Source organism: Eimeria mitis, genomic scaffold, assembly GCF_000499745.2.
Source record: "Eimeria mitis Houghton genomic scaffold, Emh_scaff9, whole genome shotgun sequence".
NCBI lineage: Eukaryota > Apicomplexa > Conoidasida > Eucoccidiorida > Eimeriidae > Eimeria > Eimeria mitis.
In genome coordinates, this window is record NW_013576620.1 from 51853 (window position 1) to 73781 (window position 21929).

The 21929-nt window shown below is 50.9% G+C and overlaps 3 protein-coding genes across 3 annotated transcripts; all 3 read left to right on the forward strand.

Annotated features, from left to right (window-relative positions):
- Window positions 1-112: 112 nt before the first annotated feature.
- On the forward strand, window positions 113-2640 carry EMH_0004020 (uncharacterized protein; the record flags this gene model as incomplete). Its single annotated transcript, XM_013502370.1, has 3 exons — window positions 113-761; window positions 890-1549; window positions 2399-2640. The coding sequence occupies 3 exons, from the start codon at window positions 113-115 to the stop codon at window positions 2638-2640; spliced, it is 1551 nt and encodes a 516-aa protein (XP_013357824.1).
- A 2586-nt stretch (window positions 2641-5226) lies between these two features.
- EMH_0004140 (Egg protein CP82, related) lies at window positions 5227-13541 on the forward strand (the record flags this gene model as incomplete). Its single annotated transcript, XM_013502371.1, has 15 exons — window positions 5227-6634; window positions 6826-7130; window positions 7332-7386; window positions 7578-7636; window positions 7717-8250; window positions 8395-9038; window positions 9615-9729; window positions 10157-10226; window positions 10764-10895; window positions 11005-11821; window positions 12039-12162; window positions 12273-12335; window positions 12491-12607; window positions 12924-13046; window positions 13326-13541. The coding sequence occupies 15 exons, from the start codon at window positions 5227-5229 to the stop codon at window positions 13539-13541; spliced, it is 4782 nt and encodes a 1593-aa protein (XP_013357825.1).
- A 2202-nt stretch (window positions 13542-15743) lies between these two features.
- Window positions 15744-20974, forward strand: EMH_0004250 (heat shock protein, putative; the record flags this gene model as incomplete). Its single annotated transcript, XM_013502372.1, has 11 exons — window positions 15744-16047; window positions 16261-16578; window positions 16688-16973; window positions 17258-17478; window positions 18012-18343; window positions 18543-18773; window positions 18969-19205; window positions 19403-19553; window positions 19860-20002; window positions 20246-20432; window positions 20739-20974. 11 exons carry the CDS (start codon window positions 15744-15746, stop codon window positions 20972-20974), a joined length of 2646 nt encoding a protein of 881 aa, XP_013357826.1.
- Window positions 20975-21929: the final 955 nt, after the last annotated feature.

The window sequence follows — 21929 nt, forward strand, 5'->3', positions numbered from 1 at the left end:
AGGAGTACGGAGCCAATATTCATGTAAACACAATAAATGGCGGCGCTAGGCTTGCCAGTATCTTTGCCTTGTAAGCTGGAGGGAAGTTCTGAGAGTGGCTGAGAAGCAGGAGATGACACAGCCTGGAGGCCTTAGTCAGGCATCAGTGCCTGAAGCCTGTTTACTTCGCCTGTCTACCGGGGCTAAGGATGCTCCCTACAATGAAGCAGCGGCTCTTGCTGTTGAGTTCTCTATCACTGCTGAGAAGGCAGCGCTCGGGTCGCTACAGGCATTTTGCACGTTTCTAGGGAAAGTCCATGAGACTGGTCCTTTCTCTTCATGGCCATCAAAAGAGGAAAGGGAAGGGAAGTCTGCCGGCTGTTGCTCCCTCCCGTCCGAAACTTTGGCAAGGGAAGAGAATCTGGATTCTGTAGAGGAGTGCGGCCAGGCGGTTGCAGTTAACTTTGAGCTTAATCTCACACCTTTCAGTTTCCCCGCCACATTTTGCGAACAGTTCATTAAGGAAACACTCACATTTACAGTTGTGAGGACTCCGGACTCAAGTCAAGACGGGTCCCAGAGGAAAGATGCTCAAACCAAAGCTTCTGCGAAACCTGACGGGAGAGAGAAAGGTGGAAAGAAGGCAGGCCCTCCTCGACCAATCATTCCTCCAGGAGAATCGAGAATAGCTGAGATGCCCGTTGCTGCACTCTTACTTCTCAAGGACGGCGAACGTATGCAGCCGCCAGAAGGGATTCAAGAAGCTCTCGCGACGACTCCAGGTAATAAGTTACTGCAACTGCGTCCATATTCCAGATTTAGACCTCGACACAGAGGCAGACCGAGCAGTAGTCGTGGCACAAACTATATCAGCCGGTTGGCGTGCCTTTGTGCGACAGCTGTGCTTTAGGGGTTGTTTCACTGCGCATTGAAGTAAAAGCAATCACATCTTTGCTTTCCCCAGCGCTGCGGCATCTTTTAAACCCTGTTTGGTTCCTCATTAAGGATGCGCGCCATCTTCCGTTGACCGCCCAGCACCTTCAGAAGCCCCGACCTCAAGATGTATCTGACGGCACAATAGAAAACCTTGCATCGGCAGGGGTAGCCGCAGCTGCAGACGGAGCAGGGGTAGCTGCTGCCGCTGACTTTGTTCCCGTTGCTTCTGCGGCTACACCGACACCCGAAAACAGGGGAACATCTTCCGAAACTCAGTTCCGAGGAGACTCCACTAGCGAGGCAAAATACCCAGCGGACGTTCCTCTTGAGTACTTCGCTCGTGCTCATATGTTGCGAACTGTCCTAGAGACAGAGCCGAGAAGAGCAATGCCAGCTCTTGGAGCAAACAGGGTCAGATGGGATGCTGGATTCCTCTGCTTTTGGGGGCCATCAGTGGAAAATCAGAACGAACTAAAAGACTTCATTGAAGAGCGTCGACTAGAAATTGAGCTTGTTAACACCTACGATCTGTCAGGGGTAGACCAGTCGAACCTATACCCGGATGTAGCAGCTTGGCAATGCAAAGGCAAGACAATGGGGCGGCCCTTGCTGAAACAGCCTAAAACTGCCACCGGTAGCCAAGCGAAAGCACGAAGGGCAACAACGAAGACGCAGCGCTCTTCGGGAGGCAGTCCAGAAACTCCTTCAAACCAATTCTTAACAAACAGAACAAATGCCTCCCCAACGGGCGCAGAGCCAACCTCGTTTCGGCCTCCTCACGGAGTAGCGTCATTCTGTCTGAGCAGTTTAGCGAGCTGCGGGGCCACTCGCCTATCATTTTGCACGGATGTTTTGCCTGTTGCTGGATATGTGGCTCGAAAAGAAGNAAGAAGGGAGTGAAATTGTCCAGCTCTGCAGGATCGCTGGTCCGGATTTCATGAGTAGCGGCACGCAATTGTCCATAGAGATCAGACTGGCGGAGCCGTTGTTCCAGCTTCAAAACTTCTCTACATTGCCTGAACTGTCCGAGCATAACCAGGCAAGGGGTGCACGAACAGTAATACGTTACGTCCCACAAAAAGCTTGACGTTGCTACCTCTGAGCCATGCACGCGTTAACAAAGGAGGGCTGTTGCGTTCACAATGGTTGCAAAGGCAGGATGCTGTTACCGCAGATAAAACGGGTGTTGTACACTGCAGAGTCTATGTGCTTTTCTGAAGCCCGAATACACCTTAGGAAACGAAGGCCGTCACTTGAAAATGATAGGTTTTGAGAAAACGCCATGCACATGCATAAATGCATACCATACGATTGACGTGCCGGGTCGTCTGTAGAGAGAGCTCCGTAACATTCTCTCTGTTGAAGTTGCTGGCGAGACTGCAGAGAGTGCACGCTGCGTTTCAGGAAGGCGAAGCAGTGTCGTCCAGTGAATGCATTTCCATCCCCCTGCCACAGCAAGGAATAAACCGTTTGTTTTTCGCAGTCCCACTGGGGAGCAAAGTGGCTGCCGAGGCAGAACGACTTGAGCAGCAGGAGGAAGAGCAATTCCGATATCTCTCCCATGACAACAACGGCGAAGCACAGATGAAGGCTACAGTGATGTATGAAGCAGGCGTGGACGTCCTCACCGGATTCCTTATTGCAGACGGAAGGCAAGCAAGGATTCCTCCCTCGGAGCCTTACTTCACTGCCTTGCATGCAGCGCCAAATGACCGGTTTTCATAGGCACAGTTGCCAAAGGAACGTCTTTATATGCACAAAATATTCAAGCCTTGCTTACACACCGAATTCTGTACCCATCAGTGGGCGAGTGCCTAAAGGGGAAGGAATGCTCACAGTGCTGCTAGGTTCATATGGCTGCTAGATATTAGTTCAGCGTTGTTGCTGTAGGCACGCGTCCTGCATGCGCTTAGGCATCTTTATGGCATCATTGAAGGCCCTGCCAACGGGCGTCTGACCGCCGTAGCAGAACTTCTTCTTGCCGCTGCTAGAGAAGATGGGGGTGACAACTGTCATATACTGTATAATTCCCGTTTACGTTTTTCTGATCGACGGTACTGTATGGCGGACCTAATAGAGACAGTAGAGCTGAAAGCGCCTCTGGGGGAAATAATGACGCCTCTGGGACTACAAGGAAAGAGCGATTCCACTGCTCTTCTCGCCTTTTCCGGCCTTTCAAAGCTACAATTGGCGACTCTCCTCTCTCGTGCCGCAGACCTGAAGTGCCAGGACCTCTTCCCCACATCCGCGGAACTGCGGAGCATACGCCAGTTATGCTTCCAATGAACAGCACGCACCCATTTTCTGCGGACAGGTATGGCGCCAATATGCGGTTAGATAGTACTGCAAACATGATCGGCCGGTTGTGCTGCACCTATGAAAAACCCTAGCTAGCTGCAAAGCGTTGTGGATGAACATGCGTCATCATCAAGAGCGCCCGGCTCTTGTACCTTAACGAGATACTTGCGGAAGCAAGTGTGTGGAAGCTTCATTTGAGCTTCATTGCGCTCACACATGAGGCTTTCTTGCATCGCCAGCTGCAAGCCAGCCTGCACTGCAAGTCCTGTTTGGCTGTCCCCACCCCGTAACCCCAGCCCGTGAGCTGAAGGCCCAGGATGCCTGCATACATGGAAGGGGGATCAGCTGCTTTGGGAAGGCTCTTAACAACTGTAGTGAGAGCTTCCCGTCATTGTCAAAGGAACAGTGCCAGTTGCAGTGAAGCCAGATGCTTGAGGTGTCCGAGTTTGACTCGCAGTTGGAACAGAGGTACCAATTCCTGTCTCCATCCCCCTTCTTCTGGAAACAACCACCNTGGATGAAAATAACTATAACGGCCTCTCTACTGTCCCGCAGGGTGTCCTTGTCCGATACTCAGCAACTGAGCTGTAATGACCTCTGAGTGTTCTAGCAACCGCGTTTCCCCTACGAAACTGTGAAGAACAGTAAATTCTCAGAATCCAGCGATCAATTAGTCAAAATTTCAGTTTATCGGAAGTAGTTTCAAAGTTTTTCCTTGGGAAAATACCTGCCTCCTCCTGGGCCCATGACCTTCCGCTAGCAATCCCTCGACGGGTCGCTAGTCGCGGGAACGGGGGACGGTCGACCCTGACAAAGCTGCACCGGCGCTTCCTTTTCTCTATAAGACTGCTACTTTAGCAATTGGTCTGCCCTATTCGTCCCACTATTCTAAATTAACTTATATTTGTAGTTTAGGTTGTACTTATTCACTCTCTCTGTTCTTATCTCCACTAATTTAGTTTACTATAGTAACAGCACTTGCTTGTAGTGCTAGCGCACTACAACTTCCCCCTTCGGACAAAGATTTAGGCCCCACCTTATACTTCTATTTTACTCAGCTCCCGTACCCCAGCTCCGTCCTGTACTATAGTTTGACTCGCAGTTGGAACAGAGGTACCAATTCCTGTCTCCATCCCCCTTCTTCTGGAAACAACCACCNTGGATGAAAATAACTATAACGGCCTCTCTACTGTCCCGCAGGGTGTCCTTGTCCGATACTCAGCAACTGAACCCCCATGTACTACACCGTGTCTCGTTCCCGCCTCTTGTGGCCACACCCAACGGAAGATCATCGAACTCAGCAGTTATTGAGCTAGAATAACTATACTGGCCTTGTCATTCTCCATTACACTGTCCGTGAACCGATAGTCGGCAACTGAACCCAGGGGCGCTAGCCTCCCTCTCCAGAGGCGGTGCGAGGTTGTTGCCCTGTGCGTTGAATTGCCTTAGTCACCAGTTGCCATAGTACAGAAACAGAAGGAGAGAAGACACTAATGGAGATGTTTCTGCAAATCATATTTCCCCGTGCTCTCCTTCATCAATATCGAGCCTTCCAGCGGAGTGCAGACACAGAGCTGCTGCTCCCTCCCCTGTCGGCGCCGCCCGCCTTCCGTTTCAGTGTACAAAACGGATCGTAGTTATGAATGACTCCTTTTCAGTGTCCTTTGAGTTCGTTTAAGTATTAAAAATGTCTTCTTGAGCCTTGATTCACGCCGTATATGAGAAATCCCGCTCAACATACACGTGACGGTCTGGCCTGGCTATGAGGGTTTTCGGGAGATAATGGAACGTCCCGAGCAAGGCGTGGAACGCGTACTCGGTGGCACCTGCCTACATGCAGCGTCGCTGGAGCAGCAACCGCTGCTGCTGCCTCAGCGTCCAGCAGCAGCAGCGGCCGTCTTGAGGCCTTGAAGGGTTTCGTTTCCCGAGTACATCTTATGCGGCTCGCAGCTCGTGGAATCAGACACATGGGTTTGCAGCTGTTGCAGCAGATGTAAGGCGTGTCTGAAGACAATGACCAAGCAGGGAAGGCGTTGCCTTTGGGGATTGTATACCGGGTGCCCTCAACGGCCGTCCACTGGCTATTGCCCCGTCGTCCGATATGCTACTCGAAACCTCCTACCTGCCCACAGGCAATACGAGGAATCTCACACTCCCTACTCAATCAGCAACCTTAGGCCTACAAATGGAAGTATCAGTATCAACAACAGCAGCCGCGGGGGCCTCAGCGGGCAGCACAGCTCACTGCTCATACGAACAGCCCCTTGGCGGAAATTCTGTCGGCTGGGAGTGTCATTAACGGCAGCTACGCCTGCAGCAACAAATCCAGCAGCCACATCCACACCACCCGGAACGGGGGCGCAAGCTTCAACACCAACTTGCATTGGGCTTGCCACAGAGACAAAATCAGATCTGAACCGAAGTACAGCCGACGCAGCAGCTGTAGCGACGTTTTCTGATACTGTTCATTCACTATCTCGTCCCTGTCGCCCTCTGGTGTTCGGCGGCCTGTCAACCACGCATGGCAGTGCATTAAAGCTCGGTAGTGATTCACCGTTGGACGGCGCAATCTTCTGCGTTGGTGGCGAGACAACAGTTGTACAGTGGTCGCAGGAACTGCAAAAACCGCAACAGAGACGGCAGCAACAAGTGCAGCGAGAGACGATTCGCCAGAAGCAGCGGCTATGCACCCATCTCCCTTTGAAAGCATCAGTTGGAAGACTCATTAACCACAACAACGATACTACCAACAACAGCAGCGTCACGTGTAGTCTCGAGAGCAGCTGCAACAAAGGACCTGGCTTTTACAATGCGCTAGAAGGGGAAGTAGTCACAGGAGCAGCGGCAGAAACTTCCCCAACAGCTGGTACGGAGACAGATCAACTACGCATTGATCGACAGCATAGTGAGGTGCCTCGAAAGGGCCAAGTGCCCAGCGCTCTTGTCGCTGCCACTCTCGCTGCCCCTGCATGCGCCTCGAGTTTGGCGCCTTCAGCAGAAAGCCAAACAGATTTCGTTACCTGCCCGGCAGGACTGTCAGCTGCTCTAAGAGGAGCTGAAGCAAGATCCGCTCCCGTGGGTAGCTCGGGCGGAACTACTGTAGCCACCTTATCATCGCCCGTCGCGTTGGCGAGTGATGCAGCACCTGGGGAAGCCGATAGTGCTTTACGAAGGGATATTGCACTGGCAACTGCCAAACCAAGTAGTGCGGTACCAAGTAGCATCGCGTCAGCAGCGGCTGTATTGGTCAACGGTGCAGTGGCAGTTGTTCCTGCGTGCAGCAGCTGTTCGTTGAGCTCTGCATCTGTTTGGAAAAAGTGGCTGCTTCTGCTTTGTGAGAGCGATCCACATCGGCGACAGGAGCTGCTGCTGAAATATCCGCCCCTTTGCAAAAGGCACAGCAAGAATATTGGACAATCCGGTGTGCATTCAGTACTATATGTTGTGTTGCTGGAACTCTACGAGTTTCACTGTCTGTTTAGGCATTTTTCCGGAGAAGCAATTCTATTACTTGCTCTTCCTCCCCTACATCTAAGCACTGCCAATGCTGGCAGGCTATCTGTGTTGCTGCCCCAACAGTTGTGGCAGCTCCGGATGTTGCTGCCGCTGCAGGTCACCGGGACTTTGTCGTTGGCTTTCGGCAACTACGCCGTCTGCTAGAGGCTGCTGCCCTTCACCCACATGCCACAGAAGCTTGCGTTTCCGTCTTAAGACAACGTCTCCGGCTGGGAGTGGACGGGAGTGCAGCAGGAGAAGGCACAGTTGCAGCAGCTGCCGGAGCTGGAAGCGTTGCTGAACATAGGGGGGTGTTGTCTTCTGCAGACTCAGCAACAGCTGTGCAAGTTGCACGGTGTCTGGCTTATGTGGAGGGTGGCCTGGCGATGCTTGCACTGGAAAAGGGAGCGCAATTGATGCAGGTTGGCAGGGCACTACCAGTATGCCCCTGGTGCAGCAGCTGCTTGTGGGTATCGGCTTGTGCTACCTTTGGCATCACACGACTTCGGAGGCTACTGTATCCCATACGTGAGGGGGAGCTAGCCACAGCTCTAGCTAGCCTCGACTTGGGGCCTAGTACATGATCGGTGGGATTGCTGTTGTTGATACTCTTGTTGCTGCAGAGCCTTCGGGACTTCGACTGTGCGGACAGCTTCCTCCTTGAGGCCACGGCAGACGGTGCGCTTCCACGCGTTGGCTATGCTGCCCCGCGGTGGACCTTCAGGGCCCTTGAGGGGCCCCTCCAAGCGCCGTTTAGCCGACAGAAGAGCGTCTGGCAGCAGCTGGAGAGCGGCTCTCTACTTATTTTGAAACCCATCGATGAAGTCGGTCTTGCTGCTGTGGATGGTTTTGCTGCTGCCGCCGTCTAGGTACTGCCTGTGGTGTTACTTGTGGCTATGGCGACGTTGATACCGTTGCTCCTGGTGATGTGAGTCCAGCTGCTTCAGCTTTTTCTGACCGGCCGTTGTATACTCAGTCCTGCTCGGCGGTGTTCTACTGTGAGCTCAGGCCTCAGCGCTGCTGGCAAAGGAACTTCGGTTACTTCACGGTGACTCCTTTGACTTCTCTTGTGTGACGGCGCAAGTGGCAGCTGCTGCAGCAGCTGCTGAAACTGAATCAATCGTGGATACAACGGCCTCACGCCCAGATGTGTTAAAGACCACGCCTATTTACGATGGTGATCGACAGTGTTTGAGGAGAATGCAACAGCAGCCGCCGCCTCCGGTACTGCAAGAGTTACTAAAAATTGGAGGAGGAAAGCACCGTGTCCGCTGTGTGATATGCGGCCGCTCCCTTATCGTGTCAGCGGATGAGCTTCTTCGGGGGCCCTTGAACTGCCCAGACTGTGAAGCATCGTCAACTGTAATTAAGGGAGCACCAGCATCGACGGCAGTAGCGGCAAGACGGCAGACACAATGTTGTGACGCATCGTGTGCCGAATGGTCATCCGTTGGCAATTCCGCTTCATTGATGAATGATGTGCAACAGCAAAAGCAATGCGAGTATGGAGACGTACGCCATGTGCTACAGCAGCTGGAAGCAGTAAGACATTGAAGCCGTGACCTCGTCTCTGTTGTTATTGCTGTCATTGCAAATAATACTATGCCTGCTTGTTATTTTGTCATGCTAGGGCAATTGCTATCTCAGTAGATGGTAAATATGAGGACTGTTTGTGCTCTTCATCAGGCGACATCCTGGGGGACGAACAGATTTGCGTTGGCTTCCCCAGCTTTCATCGCATCCGTGTGTAGCAGCAGCAGGCTGTCGAGTATTAAAGTCCGCGTTCATCCCTTTCCGGAACCAGCATCTCGTCTCTGTGGTTCGTTCAGCAGCACCAATGCAGCAGATGTCGAAACAGCCGAAACTGCTCCTGGACCTTCTCAGACGCCAGCAGAGCCTCAACTGCAGCACGTGGGGAAGAGAGGTTTCACGCTGTCTGCAGGGACGCGGTTTTGGGCAATGCCTGTGTCATTTATCGAAGCCGTTCATACTCGCCAAGTGGAAGCGCTTGAACGTTTGGCTGAAACTAGTTCGCTGCAGCTGTTGCCTGCAGCAAATGCCGCAGTAGCGCCAACAACAGAAGGACGAGGCTCAGCAGCAGCCGCACATCTATGCGGAAATCGTATTTTGGAGGTCTTGACAGCTACAGAAGGTTACGATGCTCATAGAGATATAAAAACAACTTCAGCTCTTCCTCCGCTGGTCAGCGATGATGAGGCAGCAGCGAAGCGTCCTTTCCTCGATGTCCAGACAGCCGGAGCATTCTGTGGAACCAGACTTTCTGCCGCAGCATCACCAGCAGCAGCGCATATTGGAGAAGTGCGTGAAAGGTCATCGGAAGCCTCTTTTAATTTCCTAACGCCCCGACAGCGAGAAGCCGTCTCTGCCGCTACATCCCAAGGAAATCGCATCGTAACCATAGAAGGCAGGCAGCCGTATTGCTTTATACTGGAATGCAGCTAACGTCAAATAAGTTACACAACATTTGTGGGGAAAGCGTTGAAGCGTTTGTTGCTGGTTGACCTTAGCTGAGCCGTGGACAGATTTTCATCCTGCAGCAGAGGTGCAGATCGATTGTGCTGAGCTGGGTGCTGCTCCTTACGCTGCGGGCGGTTCTGCTGCTTCAGGACCTCCTGGAACAGGAAAGACAGCTGTTGCTGCGTCTATAGTTCGTGAATGGATATCGCGGTGTACCTACACTTCAGCCGCACGGTGCGAAGACACCCGCTGCGCGTGCAGAGCGCCAATTTTTGTTGCTGCAGGGACGCATGCAGCCCTTCGCTCTCTAAAGAACAAGCTTGACCAAGAGGGTACACCTCACAGCACATTAACCCCAGATACTTTGCACTAGTTACTGTAGAGACACCACAACAAAACCAACATGGCACTTGCTGCAATGCATCCAGCTATGTTGCAGTGACTGCTGTCCCTTTTTTCGACGATCCAGGTGTGGAAACAGTTCGCCTATCAGACGAAGCGGCAGTGTTGGACGCGCTGCAGGCTTCAACGCCCCCACACAAAGTAAGCTAAGACCCTTTCGTTTGGTGCCTTCTTCTCACGTAGAGCCTAACTACGAAGTTCTAACTCCTTGTCCGGAGGCAACCGTGAAATTATGCTTGCACGAAACTGTTAGCTTTACACTGGCTTTTGCTGTGTAATGCGGGGCGGATGTGTAGGCGCTGGTGCTATTGGACACAATATATCAGGTGAGCCGGAACCTGCTGCTGCTGCTCGTACTGTTGCTACTGCAGCTGGTCGTAGCAGCTGCAGAGGGAGTCGGTGGTTTGTAGCTGCCTGTATTGTGCTTCGCGTATGAGTTCTTTGGAGCATCTGCAAACCTGATGATCTTGCCTCTTGCGGTTCATGGCTTCCGCACTCTCAAGCAAGGGTCTGGATGCGCTGCCTGCGGTTTACGCTGTTGTATCTGATGCTGTATTGTGTGGCGAAGGGTCATCGCCTGGCCAAACTGAAACTGCAGCCTCGTCGGGTTCTTGTAGATGAAAGCTCTCAAATCACAGGTAATCTTTTCTTTTATTAATCTATGGGCTACCTGACTCATGCTTTTGTTCCCCCTGACCAGTGTGTTGTCAATGGCATTAGTCTTTCTCATCCTCTGTCAGTTTTCTTGATCCTTCACTGGCTTTTCATGCTCGCTGCTGATGAGGCCGTTTAAATTATTTAGCATGGTTGGGATTTTCCCAGTTTCCCCAATCATCGCGTTCTGTTCCTCTTGGCCATTTCTTCTCTTCAAAGCCCGTAGCCATTACTGTGGTTCGTGTCTTCGCTCCCTGTAGCCATTTGGCGCTGCCTGCAGTTCACTTAGGCGATTAAAGATGCAGTGCGCGGATTATCGGAGCAGGTGTATGCCGATGTTTGGTCGGATAAAGCCAAAAGTGCTGTTTGATGTTTTCGTGTGGTTGCTTTTTCGAGTCCTGCCGTTCCCCTTGCTGGACTTTGCAGTTGTCAGACTAAGTGCGTGTCTCGCCCGCTGCATCTAAGTTCCCCTTTGGATTTTGTATTGAACCATCTCCGAGGAGTGTTGCTATTTTCTCCAGAGTTTGCAGGCCTCGGGGCTTTGGTCGATGGAGTTGAGGTGGTGGTGCTGATAGGTGACGAGCGGCAGCTGCCCCCAGCATCGGCTCTGCAGGCATCGGCTTCACCTCGCTCTTTGTTTAGCGCCCTCAAGGGTCAGTAAGGACATTCAACCGTAGGTGTTTGCTTTTCTTGTTGTGTCGAGCACCTTCGGGAGTTGCATCATGCGGCAGTACAGAAGCTTTGCTGTTGCTGGAACTGCAGGTGGCGCTTGCAGGTCGGTGCTGCTCAACCTTCAATTCCGAATGCCTCCTCTCCTTGCTGCATTCATATCTTCTCACTTTTATGACGGCAAGCTCCTAACGCACCCTTCCCGGGCAGATCCTTTGTCTTTTCACGAGCCGAAGTTGCCGTTGCCGTCAAAGCAACCCCAACGGCATCAGCAGCGGCTTCAGAGGCGGCAACTGCAGGCGTCGGACAGCGTTGATTTGACTCCGCTCTTGGAATTCCCGCAGCATGTGACTACAGATACACACCAGAGCAGTGCTACCAGTCAAGACAACAATGGCATGCGCACTATTTTGGGGAAAACGGCGTCGCTGCACTGTAAAGATCCCAATGAGGGGAATCTGACGGCTGTAGTTAATCCTCTGGATATGGCTCAAGATGAATTCTGTTTCCCGTGGCCTGACGGCAGTGAAGGTGACAAAGATCTTGCCAAGAGACTGATGGAGCAGCTAGGGGCACAGTGCAAATCTTCAGGGGAAACATGCCCATCGTCTCGTTGGGTGCAGGAGATGCATCGTTATCCCATTCCCAACGTCCTTCCGATTCTTTTCTTAGACACATCGCCTTGGGCATCAGGTCCTTCCAGAAGGCTGGCGAGAATAGCACTGCCTTCTTCAGCACCGGAGGCCGCAGTGGCAACTTTTGATCTGGCTGATGCTGCAGGATCAGCGCGTAGTGCATCCGGCTGTAAACCACTTATAAAGAGCTTGCCCGCGGAGCAGCGCGTTAAAAGTTCCCTTCAAAATCCGCTGTCCGTAATCGAAGCTGCAGTAGTGCCGTTCAAACATGTAAAGTTTGTGGTGGCTAATACTGCCTGCTAGTGCTAGCGAGCCTAAGTGAATTCCTATCGTGGAAGTTGCAGTGTCAGGCTCATTTGGAGACTGCTCTTCCGCTTCAGTTGGGCCCAGCTTTGTCGCCGGATGCTGAGGCTTCAGACTTACGTTGTTTGCGTGTGTTGGTGCGACGTTCCCCCTCTTTCGAATGCTTCTGTTTCTGATGCTTTCATTTAGGGAGGCTTTCATGGTGTACAGATGCGTAGAAGTATTGCTCAGTTGCGGCGCCTCCAAGCAGGATATTGCAGTGCTGACTCCCTACCAGGCCCAAGCGCAACTCCTGTCTCGCGTACTGCATCGCGTTGTAGGTCTTCCTCCACGGAAGCCATCGTAGAGGGAGATTATTGGGGCCTTCAGAATAGCATTACCAGCTTATTTGGGTTGTCTCTTTTATGTGTTCATCCAATGCAGGAGCGGGAAGATAACGCCCGAGGGAGCCGCAGGCGGTCAAGCCGCCTCTCATTCGTTCAGCCTGTGAGGCTGCTATTCGGGAGCATTCACTTTGATGATGGCTGCTATCCAGCTAATATTTCTGCTTATAGGCAGCGCACCTTATATTAGCTGCTTCTTTTGTTGGTGAGTTGTGCATAAATATTTCCCTTCTTATGTTGTGATGTCCATGTGCACAGGCGCTGGATGTGCTGGACGAGAGGTGCCGCCCGCACCCGCAGGTATTTACAGTTGACGGATTTCAAGGCCATGAGAGAGAGTACATCATACTATCTACCGTTAAGGGGTCTCGTAAGGTATGCGCATCATCGCTTCAGGAGCATTCTAGTCCTAAGTGTGTTGCCATCAGTTGCAGAACTGTGCTCTTGCAAACAGTCAGGCATATGCACATACTTTACCCCACGCACTTGTAGGTATATGCGTGTGTTGTTTTGCACGCAAGTGGGCTACAGTACGTACTTTCCACATACATTATTCATTTCATAAAATGGGTTCGTTTATCCACGAAGCTGAGCGCCTCTCTTCCTCGCGTTCCTTTTCGTAAACGTGCTTTCATCTGCTTTGTAGCACTTGAGGCGCTGTTCTGTCCATTTAGCGCTTGCTGTGATGCAGAGCATCCGTGAATTCTTTCTGTTTGACCCGCGACGGATTAATGTTGCACTGTCGAGGGCCAGCAGAGGCCTCATAATCGTTGGCAATGCCCAAGCACTTGCTGACGCATCACCAACATGGAGTGTAAGTCTTTGAAACACGCATACGCGGCTTCTCCACCCAGCAACAAAACTTCCAGCTTCAGTCCACAACTATAAAATGCTGAGGGCACACAACAGTATGCACTGCAAACTGACTGTAATCTTGGCGTCAAATATCAAGTGCCACCACTTTGGCGCACATAAGGTAGACCACACTGATTTTTCTCTGAATCTCTTCGACTATCGCATACTTTCCATATTGTTCAGACTATCGAACGCACACCCGTAAGAGCGCTCTTTTCTCGTATGTTGTTCTCTGCAGAGCTTCGTCTTATTCCTAAGGACCCTCGGAGCAGCACTGCCCTTGGATCATCCCTCGCTGAGAAAGAGTCTTACAAAGGGTATGCTGCTTCCCCGTCCGAAACCTCCCCAATGGCAAGACCCGCCGAGCGACTTGAACCATTGGAAGCGCATGCCATCGGGGGAAGGGGAACATGAAGACCTTAAGACTTCGCCACAATCAGCCGAAACCTCGTAGGGATGCGACAGATATACGTAGTCTGCTAGTACATTCTCATTGCATTTATCTTGCGTTTTTGACGTCGACTCGACCGAGCAGGTCTGGTATACAACCTGTCTTTAACTGCATAATCGAGCAAAATGCACAGCTAAGATATTTAGGGGCAATTCATTCTTCAGGCGAGGTATGACTTAAACAAGTAACGGTCTCCCAATTTTTGCTGACCAGTCCAGCTACACTTATAAGATGGCACAAGTTTTGGTAGTACCATACGGAACGCAGCAACGCGTTGCGTCCGTCTGAGTTTAGAGCCGTCCACACACCATCATGGAGGCATTCGTTACACAAGAAGAAAAATGTATTCTGCTTTAATTCGCGTTATAACAGTTGCAAAAGGTAAGGCGGCGGTAAAATGCTAAATCATCCGAATTGGGAAATTCGGCTCGTTGATGATGAACACCCAAGCAATATATCAGGGTCAGCTATGACAGCCTGCCCGTTGGCCTTATTGAAAAGTCCTTTTGTGTCGAGCTGCTTATCGTGGGTGTGTACTTCGGTTGCTTGCTGTGGTCTGTCTGCTGAAGACGATGGGCAAGCCTACCAGCGGTCACGCCGCTGGCATACAATGCGAAACATCCTGACTCCCGTATCTTGTATGGCGAATGAGAAGTTCTGAAATGTACTGGATGTATTGCACTGTCTTGGGTTAACCAACTTCGTAGAGCAGTCTGCATGCACGACTGCCCCGGTGAGTGCATCCACTGCAACCATCCAGACGGATGCAAGATTCAAACCGTAGCTGCGAGTGATATCTACGAGCACATAGGGCTACTATGTAGGAATTCGAGTGATGAAAATACTAGAACGGCAAGAAGGCAGCTAGAGGTGGTTGAGCTGTAATGCTGAACGATACACTGAAATAAAGAAACCACCCTTGGACAGTTGTGCTGAATTTGCTTTTTTGAAATGAGGCGCTGAACTATAGTTACGGTAGGGGTGGTNCCCTTGGACAGTTGTGCTGAATTTGCTTTTTTGAAATGAGGCGCTGAACTATAGTTACGGTAGGGGTGGTAGGCGGCAGCTTTTAACTGGCAACTAAATATTCAGTTTGCCAATCTCTCACTGCGCTTAGTGCCCGTTGCGTTGTACGCTGTGCATCTAGTCCTGTAATGCGCACCGATGACTCCCATTAGCAATAAGAGCAGTTTCAGAGCAAGTTAAAAATGCATTATATGCTGTTTGAATGGCTCAAATGGCAAAATCCCTGCAGAGCCCTGCACACAGAGGCTCATGGAGGCCATACGTTTATGGCTTTTTCCTCCAGTGGCTCCACTGGTTGTTAGCACTTTGTGTTTTTTCGCATTTGTTGTATAGTTCACAGTGACGCAAACCCGTTTCAGTCGAATTGCAGGCGGCGCAAGCTTCTAAAGAAATTAAGGAGGAACCTAGTGGGATGCATAGCCAACAGGGTATACAAAGACACACCTCACTGAAGAAGAAGAAACGATACTCTGGATTGCATGTAAGAAGATTCAATTTGGAGATTAAACTAATGCGTTACTGACAATCGGCTACGGCCGGTTGGCAAGTGGTAATGTCACTACCGGGATTCAGCCACCTAGACCGTCCGAAAAATACAACCGCTGAGTTGAGTGGGAGCAATACGCGTTTCCAAAAGGAGTTTAGTAGTTCAAGTGGACCTTAACCGTGACTGACGATACCGGAGCAATGGGGAGAGGAAACCAGTGGCGTGGTGTGACTACAGAGTTACACACGCGTTCACGTTCACTGAGCAGACTGAAATGCATTTGTACACACCATATTTTAGTGGCTGGGTTGTGAAAGTTCTACTTCTGTAGTAGTAAAGCATAGTATAACAGTTAAACAGCTAAGTTTGGAGTGTTAGTCTTCTCGCTCCACTATCGCGACGTGACTCCGTGTTACACGTGGGCTTGAAGCCGCACGCGCAACTTGCCGGTAGCTTTGGCCAATAAGCAGTCCTGACGAAGAATTTTCCGGAACTACGTATACGATTTTGTTCATTAAGGCCCGTTTATACTGAGCAGTCACCCACCTCCATTTGACCTCTGCAGTTTTTGCCTTAGCGGGGTCTTGCACACACCCGTCATTGCACGGACAAATTTCTCCCTGAAGTTGGATCATATAAAGCAAATATAATAACACGGAATCAAGGAAAATAGCAACTCGCAGCAGGTGAAGATGGATCCAGCCTCCTGGACTGGGTTGGTGCGGAAGGTGTACACTGCAGCACAGGAAATTTGCCAGGAACGCGGAGCTCCACAAATAGACCCACTTCACCTATTGGCCGCCCTCCTCCAAGATCCGCAACAGCTCCCTACCCAGGCTCTGCGGAAGGTCGGAGCTGATCTACCGCTCCTTCATGAGCAAGTAGATCTGGAGATTTCAAAGTTCCCAGCACAAAAACCCCCGCCAGAATATATCGGACCGAATCATGCGTGCACAGCTGTGTTTCGTCAGGCGAAAGCCATTCAGACCGAGATGAGTAAGCGCCAAGACCACAAATAATAGTAGACGTACACTGCTTCCGCGCACCTGCCTCCGGCATGCTTGCGCCTAATTCATACCGTGACGCATTAGCTACAGCATGTTGTAACGTATGCAGATTTCTTCGCTGCCCATCGTCCCTCCGAGTGGAATATCTGTGTGCAAGCAGCGATTGGGGAACTATCATATTTGTTGTGGTGATGTGTATCAGAGGACACTCATCTGGCGGTTGACCATTTGCTGTTGGCAGTATGTGAAAACCGCACAGTTAAGCATGCTCTCCAGGCAGCTGGTTGCGACTATAAGAAGTTGAAAGAAGTTTGTATGAAGATTCGTGCCGGTGCGCGCGTTACGGGCGAAGGGGCTGATCAGAACTTTGATGCCCTGACGAAATATGGAATAGATTTCACTGACTTAGCGGAGCAGGGAAAGCTGGATCCCGTGATTGGCAGGGATGAAGAGATCAGAAGGGTTATTCGCATTCTCTGCAGGAGAACGAAAAACAACCCTGTCTTAATTGGCGAGCCGGGTGAGTTGTGTTTCTTCCATGTTAAGAGCTCGGGTTAGCTGTAGCCAGCCACTCATGCAGCAGACTTGATATATTTTTGCTTAGTTAATGCTGCGCGTCTCATGATCAGGTGTAGGGAAGTCTGCAATTGTGGAGGGGCTGGCCAGACGTGTTGTCGAGGGTGATGTGCCATCCTCACTGCGCTGCCGAGTGATATCGCTTGACTTGGGAGCTCTGATTTCTGGAGCGAAGTACCGCGGGGAGTTCGAGGAACGCCTTAAAGCAGTATTGATGGAGGTAAAGAATGCAGAAGGTTCGGTTATTCTCTTTATTGATGAAATTCATATGGTCATGGGGGCTGGCAAGACAGACGGAGCCATGGATGCTGCAAATCTCTTGAAACCAATGCTCGCGAGGTACGTCTTTTCTGCAGCACCTGACGATTGTTCACCGACGCCCGCAGAGCAGTTTACTTTAGAGTTTGGTGGAATATGGGATCTAGGTGCGAACCGGTAACGGCACCAGCATTGTCTTGGAGGGACTAAATATGCAGCCCGCCACCTATTCAGTTCATCATCAAGCTTCCTAATATGTAGTACTTAATCACGCTTGGTTCAGTGGAGCTATGCATCAGCTGGTACTGATTATGACTCCGGATGAATTACGTGACGCTCCGGGCCTGTATGTGCGTTCGTGTTAGAGGGGAACTTCGCTGCATCGGGGCAACGACCCTCGATGAGTACAGAAAACACGTGGAGAAGGATGCTGCTTTTGAGAGACGCTTTCAGCAGGTGCATGTTCACGAGCCATCTGTCTCTGCAACCATTTCTATCCTTAGAGGCTTGAAAGATCGCTATGCTGCTCACCACGGAGTCCGAATATTGGACAGTGCCCTTGTAGAGGCGGCTCAGTTGGCGGTGCGTTGGCACTCAACCTCTCCCCTACTTCCAGAGGCCAAATCTTCATTTGCGTTCTATGCATTAACTGCAGCACAACTTGAAGGATATGGAAAGTAGTGTGCGAAGGCAGAGGGGGTTTGGGGATTTGTCTACATGCGTGGGAAAACTCAATTTCGTGGCTGGTCTTGCTTTCCGCTGCTGGGTGCGGCCTCAATTGCTTCCACAGGATCGCTACATTACCTCCAGATTTCTGCCTGATAAAGCCATAGATCTGATGGACGAGGCGTGTGCCATCGCCCGCGTCCAAGTTGACAGCAAGCCGGAAATAATGGATCGCCTCGAACGGCTTATATTCCAACTAGGCACGTTCTTCATATTGTTCGACTTTGTTATGTAACCTGGACATGGGCTTAGCTTGAAGGACAGTGCTCCTTGTAGCCTCTTTTCCGTGTTGCTTATGCCACTTGCATCCTTCGGAGGGCTTAAGGCGAGGATATCCCCTAGGCAGTCAGACTAGCATTACTGCTTGGTATATCCGGGTGTGCTTGGATTCAGAGGTCGAGGCGACTGCCCTGTCGAAGGAAAGCGACGCTGCGTCGCAAGAGCGACTCAACGAGGTCCGACACGAAATCGCAATGCACAGGGAGACACTAAAACCACTCCAGCTGCAGTATACCCGCGAAAAGGCTACTCTCGATGAGTTGAGACAACTCGCTTTGAAGGAAGACGAATTAAAGGCAAAAATTGAAAAGGCAGAAAGGCTCGGTCAGATGGATCTCGTGGCAGAGCTGCGATACGATGCACTTCCTGGACTACAAAAGCGTCTGATGGAGCTGCGCAAGGAGCAAGAGCAGTATGAGAAAACCCACAAGCCTTTGTTAACAGAGGTAGGGCATGATGCTTGACTTTTCGTGTATTTTCTTGGACTAGGGGATGCAGAAAGTGGATGTGTGGAACCATTTACGCGTCTTGTAGTAGCTCTTCAGTATATGCCGTTTTGCAGCTTGCTCCACACAACTGCAGCTTTATGAACAACCAGTTACGCAACCTCTGCATACCTGATTTCGTCTTCTAACTGGGGCACAGGTAGTCGGTCCGGAGCAAATAGCTGACGTCGTGCATCGCTGGACGAACATTCCAGTGCAAAAGTTGACACAAACGGAAAAGGAAAGGCTGCTGCGCCTCAAAGAAAAGCTCTCTCAGCGTGTCGTTGGCCAACTTCCAGCTGTAATCGCTGTATCGGAATCCATCTTGAGATCAGCTGCCGGTCTCGCCAGACGCAATAAGCCAATCGGAAGCTTTCTTTTCTTGGGCCCGGTCCGTTAACCCCTCTCAGTGCAACGCAGTGGTGCTTGCCCAGCTCCCCACTTATATAAAGCTGCTTCGCAATTGGTTTGTTAATGCTTTCCTTTCTTTCGTCTACCCCTCCAGGGAAACCCAAATAGATGAGCCTTCGGTGGTTTCCATGCAATCAGCTTTGTATTCATTTGCCGTGGGTTTCCCTTCCCGCAGACTGGAGTCGGGAAGACAGAGCTTTGCAAAGTTGTGGCTGAAGAGTTATTCGACACAAAGGAACGGATTGTGCGGCTTGACATGTCAGAGTACATGGAGGCCCATTCTGTTGCGCGACTCATTGGGGCGCCGCCGGGCTACGTCGGCCATGAAGAAGGCGGGCAGCTCACAGAGGCAGTCAGACGCAATCCCTACTCAGTGGTGCTACTGGATGAAGTGGAAAAAGCTCACCACCAAGTGAGGCGGAGCACTTGCGACACAAATGGAACAGCCACGCAGCCACACACCATCAGAGGCACAGGAAACAGTGGAATACGGGGGGGAACAGAACTCTCGGTAAAGCGCAGAACAGCGATTGCCGTGCAGCCATTGTACGTATAGTTGTTTTGCTCATGTGTCTACATCGTTTAATGTATTTGAGGCATTGTCTTCAGGTGTGGAACGTGCTCCTTCAAGTGCTTGACGAGGGGCGCCTCACAGACTCTCAGGGCCGCACCGTTGACTTCTCTAATTGTTTGCTTATCCTGACCTCCAACATTGGTGCCCACCATCTCCTCGCAGCCGCTGAAAAAAGCTCCCTTGCTGGTAGGGAATCCAGTTCTCTAGATTAATCACCTGGTACAGTAGGCCTTCACTGATTCGAGACGTTTGATTGTACAGCTTGGCTTTTCGTTGCGTGGAACTACTGCTTGATATACTCAAATATATCAAGTAGCTCCAGGCTAGTTTGATCTTTAAGTAGGGAAGGCAAAGGAGAACAGTGAATTTAAATGCATATTGCCATCCTAGGCGCGCCTAGGAAGTTTGGAGATAAATATAAGTGCTTTACAGTTTCTGTCTGTGGCCGTAACTGCGTAACTGCCGTAGAGGTCATGTTTGCGTGAGCTACAGGTTCAGAAGAAGCAGACGCGATATTCACGGAAGCTTTTGCAAAAGTGATGAAGGAAGTCCGTCAGTTGTTCAGACCGGAACTGCTCAATCGCCTCGATGACATTGTTGCATTCAAGGCGCTGAGCGACAGCGACCTCAAACAGGTGAAATTTGCAGCGCCAGGCTCTCTAGTATGCTAGATTCCTACCCACGAGCGCCTAAAGTTCGTTTGTTGAGGCTCCGAAGGTTTCTCTGTGCGCATGCATCTGTAAATGCACATGCGCATACGGCGGAGAGCAAACGTAGCAATTCTGTTGCCTCCGTTTGGCCCTACATATGTTACGTATGTATCTCCCCTCCATACTATTCCTTATCTTTTTGCATACAACGAGCTTACTGGTCTGCAGGTAATGCGGCTTCAAGTTGAGGAAGTTCGGCAACGTCTTCGCGAGAAGCGCATTGATTTACAACTGACCGACCGGGCGTTGGAACATGCTCTAGAAGAAGCGTTCGACCCAGCATTTGGGGCTCGCCCCCTCAAACGATATCTAGAGAAACACATTGTATCTGACCTTTCCGTCATGCTACTCAGCGGTTCGTATCAAATCAGACAGCATATGTGCTCATTTTCGCCTTGTGTGCCCCTCTACACTCCCTGGGACGCAGCGCCACTACATAGCCGTATTTACATATTCTAATGCACCCTGTGACAAGATGCAGTGTATGCACTTCTAAAGCCACGTTAATAGCTGCACGTAGTCTGGCCAACGTGTAATTCTGCTTCTGCAACGCCTAACGAGTAGTTGTAGACCCTTTCCGACTGGGCTTGCGGTGCGCTAACTTTTGTTTGTAACGTCCTTTTCTTTTGGCAGTCTGGTTGTTCGTTTGCAAATGGCTCAGGGGACTTGGGGCCAGATCATGAGGCTATCGCCGACTGGAGTGAAGAGGAAAACAAGTGGAAGTGGCATATCACCCGCCTGCATGCAGCAGATGGCGAGGCGCAGAACGAGATGGATACAGATGCTCTGGGAGAGACTGCGCTAGGCCGGTCGATTTCGCAAAGCAGTCGCACAAGTTCCTATACGGGGAGGTCCGAAGCAATGCATGCGGCGAATACAAAACGATTCAGGTATTAGGAAATGTGACAGGCCCCGTGTTCTTGCAATCTTCGCATGGCGCAGCCCTACATACTGCCTTATTTACTAGAAACACGTGCGCATGGGAAATGTGCGGCCTAGTGGCAATGCACATTCGTTATTTATTAGAGCGTGCTGCTCGCAGCAGACAAACGCTGCCTTTATGCGCTTTTGTACACATGTACTGTAACAGCCCTGCTCAACGGATCAGCCGAAAGCCTCAGTGACTGCTACAGTTGAGGTTTGGGTGGCATAGAACGATATTCTCTGGAAGAATGCCCAGCGTGGAATAACTGGAGCTCCGCAGCTCATGCTTAGCTCCCTGATTGCGTGCTTTTACAGAAGCGCCGCTTACGATTCTTTCAATAGGCTTGTGCACAGTTTTTGCCATTTTTGTACTGCAAAGGCATGCAGCTGGGGCTGCTGAGCCTGTTGCTGCGCGTAGGGAAGCCAAATTCCTGAATTCAGTTCCCGAGTCAATGGGGACCGCGCGAAGGCAACGTACAACAAAACGAGGGAAACGGTGAGATAACATTTGATCGCGTCTGCCAGAAATCAAACAGGAGCAGTTACTGAGACGTCAAATTTGTGTTCATTGGACTGCGAGATAATCGCCGTTGCAGATCACGTGCGCCATTCCTCTATTCCAGTCTCCGTTGCACACTGGAATAAGACTGGCTAGTTAAGCTGTCAGACGCCATTCGTAACAGACGCCTTCGTAGCACAAGCAAACCAAGGCCTTCTACATGTGCTTTGTGACTACGACGGATGCTCTACAGAGAGCTCAACACCTTTTCAACCGACTAATGCAGACTGCAACATCGCACGCCGCATTTTCGGCCGCGCAATGTTAGTTCTCTTTCCTTTTCAAAGCAAACGAATCAAACACTTCTATGTCTACTCACGGGATATGTCCGCTTGGCCACCACTTTGCAGAATTACCGTAAAAAGAAGT